General features: G+C 32.5%; 1 protein-coding gene across 1 annotated transcript; it reads left to right on the top strand.

Annotated features, from left to right (window-relative positions):
• Positions 1-697: 697 nt before the first annotated feature.
• Positions 698-4,833, top strand: LOC107828918 ((R)-linalool synthase TPS5, chloroplastic). The gene is made up of 7 exons (XM_075248562.1): positions 698-1,154; positions 1,276-1,531; positions 2,704-3,088; positions 3,168-3,386; positions 3,491-3,629; positions 4,017-4,265; positions 4,384-4,833. Exons 1-7 carry the CDS (start codon positions 879-881, stop codon positions 4,681-4,683), a joined length of 1,824 nt encoding a protein of 607 aa, XP_075104663.1. The 5' UTR covers positions 698-878; the 3' UTR covers positions 4,684-4,833.
• The last annotated feature ends 243 nt before the right edge of the window (positions 4,834-5,076 follow it).

Here is a 5,076-nt window from a genome sequence, read left to right as displayed (position 1 = left end):
ATATTGAGCATAGTAGAAAAATTGATTAGAACAATTTGTTCGTAATAATAATTTTAATATTAACAACAAAATCTCAAAAATTTATTTACACAATTCAGAATGAAAGAAAATAAAAGTTTTAAAATAGATGTTCCATGCACATAATATAAAAACTAACTATTTAAAATAAAGGTATTTTATATTAATACATTATATATTATTGAGTATTATGCTCAATTATATTATTATTTTGATATTATATATTCTAGAAAATTAATTTTTTATTATTTATTATACAAATAAAAAAAATATTCTATAGGTAAGTCCATAATGTAGATTAAAGAGAGACAAAAATTATAATATTAAAAAAGTTAAAAAAAAGAAGAAGATAAAAGTTAATAATTTAAAGGGTAAAATAGGTATTTGACAATGAAAAGTTTGAGAAATTTAATTGAGTGACCTTCTGAGCGCTAAAAATACAGTTAAGTGATTTTTCTGTTATAAACGAAAGAAAGATGACTTTACTGGAAAATTTCGTATAATTGAGTGAACAAATATCACTCCAATTAAATGTTCCTGAAATTTCCAAAAGATAAAGAGAGGTCAAATATATTTGAGGGATTTGACATATATTTTGGATTGGGAAATGATTTCCTTGTGGAAAGAAAAGTCAGAGGGTAGGTTTATTTTTATAGTACCATGCTAATTATAAAGACATAGACTACCTAATTCGTCTACTTACTATTATTTTTAGTTCTATCTATTTGCTGTGTCAAAATAAAGAGACACACAAAAAGCATGTGTAAGTTTTTTCCCTGTTATAAAGATGAATCTATATATTTAGATAACATTAAGCTAAAAATATATTCTCTCCACACATTGAAGTGAATCAAAATATAATGGACATGGCAATATGTACCAACGTATGGATGCTACACATGGCCACCTCCAAAAGACCTCCGTCATCTACTTTTTTAATTTTCTCTTTTAGCCGAGTAAAGCCAAAAACCAGTTGTCTCTCTACCGCAGCTGCAGGCGGCATGATAACTGAACCATCAACTAATCAGTACTCTGCTATTTCATCTTCAGATCAAAATCCCACTAGACGTTCAGGGAATTACCAACCTACTATGTGGGATTTTGAATATATTCAGTCCATACGCAATAATTATGCGGTAAAATAATTTTTTTAGCACATATTCATGTTATTCAATAATCTGCATAATTAATTCATTGTAATATCATTCAAAAGATTACGTACGTTAGCTGATCATCAATTGTAAATGTATTGCGTAGGGAGAGAAGTATATGAAGCGTTTTAACAAACTGAAGGAGGAAATGAAGAAGTTGATAATGGCTGAGGGATCACAAGAGTTAGAGAAGTTGGAGCTGATTGATAATTTACAAAAGCTTGGAATTAGTTACCACTTCAAGCATGAAATCATGCAAATTTTGAGGACCATAAACCTAAATGCAGCTACAGGAGATTCATTATATGCCACAGCTCTGAAATTTAAACTCTTGAGAGAACATGGTTTTCATATCTCTCAAGGTAATGTATTTGCCAAACTAATTTCTTACTTCTTTCATGTTCTGATATATTGTTTACTCAGAACTTGCGGTACTCCATTACTGCAATATTTTCTTACAAGATTTAGAATTAAGATAAAATCAAAATAGAGTAGGTTAATGAGAATAATTACACCCAAATAAATTGAGAATGTAGCTCCTCTTAACATGCTAAACATGCTATTTTGAGGATGGTGCCACCGGCAAAGCAACCTTGTTGGTACATCATTTAGACGTTGAGCGGATGGGCTTAGACCCAATAGCTTAATGAGCTGGAAATCCGCACCGGGCATGTCTACGCCACTTCTAGTGCAAAAGACTAAATGGGTATTGGTGGACTTGGGCTGTGCCCATTCCTCTATATGGCCATAAGAGCATCCTCTTTTCCAAGCTTGGGAATTACTGATATTAATAAATCGTGCCTGATATCTAGGGAAGGTTCACTATAAGAGCACAAATTGGGATTTTTCTTCAGTATTTCCTCTGTCAAAAGCATGTGCCTTTTCATTGTCATTGTTCTGCTGCTTTACATTTAGTACACCAAAGAAAAGTTAACAAAGTTACTTTATTGATTGGAGAAAATTATCATTTTCTGGAGAAAGATAAAACAGAAAGAAAAGACCAAAATAAGGAAAAAGCAAAGGGAAAAAAAAAAAGTGAAACGAGAAGGAAAATTGATATAATAAAAATAGCATGTTAAGAGGAGCTGCATTCTAGTAGTTTTAGCATGTTAACAAAAATTGAAATCATGAAATTTTTTAGGAGCATACACCTAAATGCAGCCACTGGAGATTCATTATATGCCACAGCTTTGAAATTTAGACTCTTCAGAGAACATGATTTTCATATATCTCAAGGTACGTAGTAATACAATTTTTGACAATCTTTGATCTTCTTTCATTATGATATTGGTTAGTTAACAGTATTTCTTAAAAGCAAATTTTGGTTAATGTGGAAGGTTGCCACATACAGTTGTTTTACATGTTTGATTGTTAATGTAGGGACATACATATATACATACAAGCAATAGTTACTTTAAGAATGTAAAATAATTGTTTGTGTACATAATTTAGGAGATACAATGTGTTTGAAAGAATATCTAATGAAGTCAACCTTCTAGGATTTGACCATCATATATATTTTCTCGTGTTCTAGACATATTCAACGACTTCAAGGACGAAAATGACAATCTCAAGGAAAATATTTGTAAGGACACAATAGGTTTGTTACAATTATATGAAGCTTCGTTTCTCGCTACAGAAACTGAAACCACTTTGAAATATGCAACAAGATTCACAGCGGCACATCTGAAGAATTATCTAGGCAATCATTGTGATCATAAAGACAATCGAATGGTCGCATTAGCGCAACATGCCTTGGAACTGCCTAGGCATTGGATGATGCCAAGATTAGAGACACAGTGGTATATAAGCATTTACGAGATTATGTCAAATGCTAATCCTCTGTTGCTCGAGCTTGCTAAGTTGGACTTCAACATTGTTCAAGCAGTACACCAACAAGATTTGAGAATTCTATCAAGGTGAGATATATTTTAATTAAGTGGATTAAAGTTAAATAAGATGATTTGGTTTTATCCTATAATTTTTCTTCATGTAAAGGTGGTGGAAGAGCACATGTCTTGCAGAAAAGTTGTCATTTTCAAGGGATAGACTGGTGGAGAATTTATTTTGGGCAGTGGGGATAGAATTTGAGCCTCATCACAGCTACTTCCGAAGAATGTTGACAAAAGTCATTGCTTTTGTTGGAATAATAGATGATATTTATGATGTTTATGGCACTCTTGATGAGTTGGAAGTCTTCACTGATGCTATTGAAAGGTTAGTTACTTTTGGGAAAGGCAGCTATATATATCTCTAGTTAATCACCTTTCTCTTCTGTTTGTCACGTAAAATTAATTTGATATATGATAATATAAATTCAGATGGGAGATAAAAGCGATAGAGCAACTTCCACACTATATGAAAGTATGTTACCTTGCACTCTTCAATATTACCAATGAAATGGCGTACGAGATTCTCAAAGAGCAAGGGATCGACGTCCTACCCTACCTTACAAAATCTGTATGATTCATTTTACTTAAGATTTTTCCTTCTTTTAGTACGTACCGTTAATTTCATCTAGCTATTGTTCTCTCTTCCCAAACCGCCTCTAATTCTCTCCTGAGGCGTTTCCAATATTTAAATTTGATGTGTTTAACTTTTAAGCTTTTCATCATAAAAATCAATTGTATTTTTGAAATTACGGGTTCAAAATTTAATATACATTGAAAATTTACCGAAATTTCACATATATAGCTATGCTCTAACCTATTAAACCCATGCGATATCTGTCTCAGCCTTTGCAATATCCCCACCCCACCCCCAAAACAACAACAAAAAAAGAAATACTACAAATTTAAAAAACAATCAATTTATTTGCACTACTAATTATTTGAGACATGTTATTAGTGGGTAGATTTGTGCAAATCTTTCATACGAGAAGCAAGATGGTATTACAGTGGATATGTGCCAACTCTGGAAGAATACATGGACAACGCATGGATCTCAATTGCAGTTCCCATGGTATTAGTTCATGCATTTTTCCTCGTCACAAATCCAGTTCCCAAAGAGGCATTGGAATCATTAAGCAAATATCCTGACTTAATTCGCTGCTCTGCTACAATTTTTCGTCTTGCTGATGATTTAGCGACATCATCGGTATGCTTTTTAACCTTTATTCTCTCATATAAAATTAATTTATACGACTCTTGATTTATAATTATAAACAATATCTGTGTCTCATTTATTTATTTATTTATTCTTATAATTAATTCAGGATGAATTGAAGAGGGGTGATGTTCCTAAGTCAATTCAGTGTTACATGAACGAAAAGGGTACTTCCGAAGAAGAGGCGAGAGAACACATACGTTTCTGTATTAAGGAGACATGGGAACGGATGAACACAACTCAAAGGGAAAACTCGTTATTTTCTGATACATTCGTCGAAATTACAAAGAATATCGCAAGAACAGCACATTGCATGTATTTGCATGGAGATGGGCATGGAATTCAAAATGGCGAAGTTAAAAATAGTATCTCCAAAATACTTTTTGAGCCTATCACTCCATTATATTAAGAGGTCCCAAGTACTTCGGCGCCTAAACAGTCTTCTCATTACTATTAAGTGTGTATGAAAATTATTATGTACTGCATCTATTATCAAAAAAATAAGACTCTAAACCTATGCTTGCGCAAAAATAAAATAAAAAACAGCATCTCAACGAAAGGTACCTCTGTTGCCCAATTATTTTTATGACTGATGTGTTTTGTCTTGTGCGTCCAACTGCGATATAGCTCCTATAACGTTAAAAATTGGATTTGTTCATGGATTAATTTTGCTTTGCAAAACTCTATCAGCCAAATTCTCATGTGCCCGAACTCATTAGCTCATTAATAGATTAACTTCATTTGAAGTGGATGAAGATGAAGTTATTCCCTTTTATCTCAATAGAAAAGAGTCCATCATTGT

The sequence above is a fragment of the Nicotiana tabacum genome, unplaced genomic scaffold (assembly GCF_000715075.1).
Source record: "Nicotiana tabacum cultivar K326 unplaced genomic scaffold, ASM71507v2 Un00001, whole genome shotgun sequence".
Lineage (NCBI taxonomy): Eukaryota > Viridiplantae > Streptophyta > Magnoliopsida > Solanales > Solanaceae > Nicotiana > Nicotiana tabacum.
The sequence above is the reverse complement of the archived record's forward strand: the minus strand, read 5'-3'. Positions and strand labels throughout refer to the sequence as shown.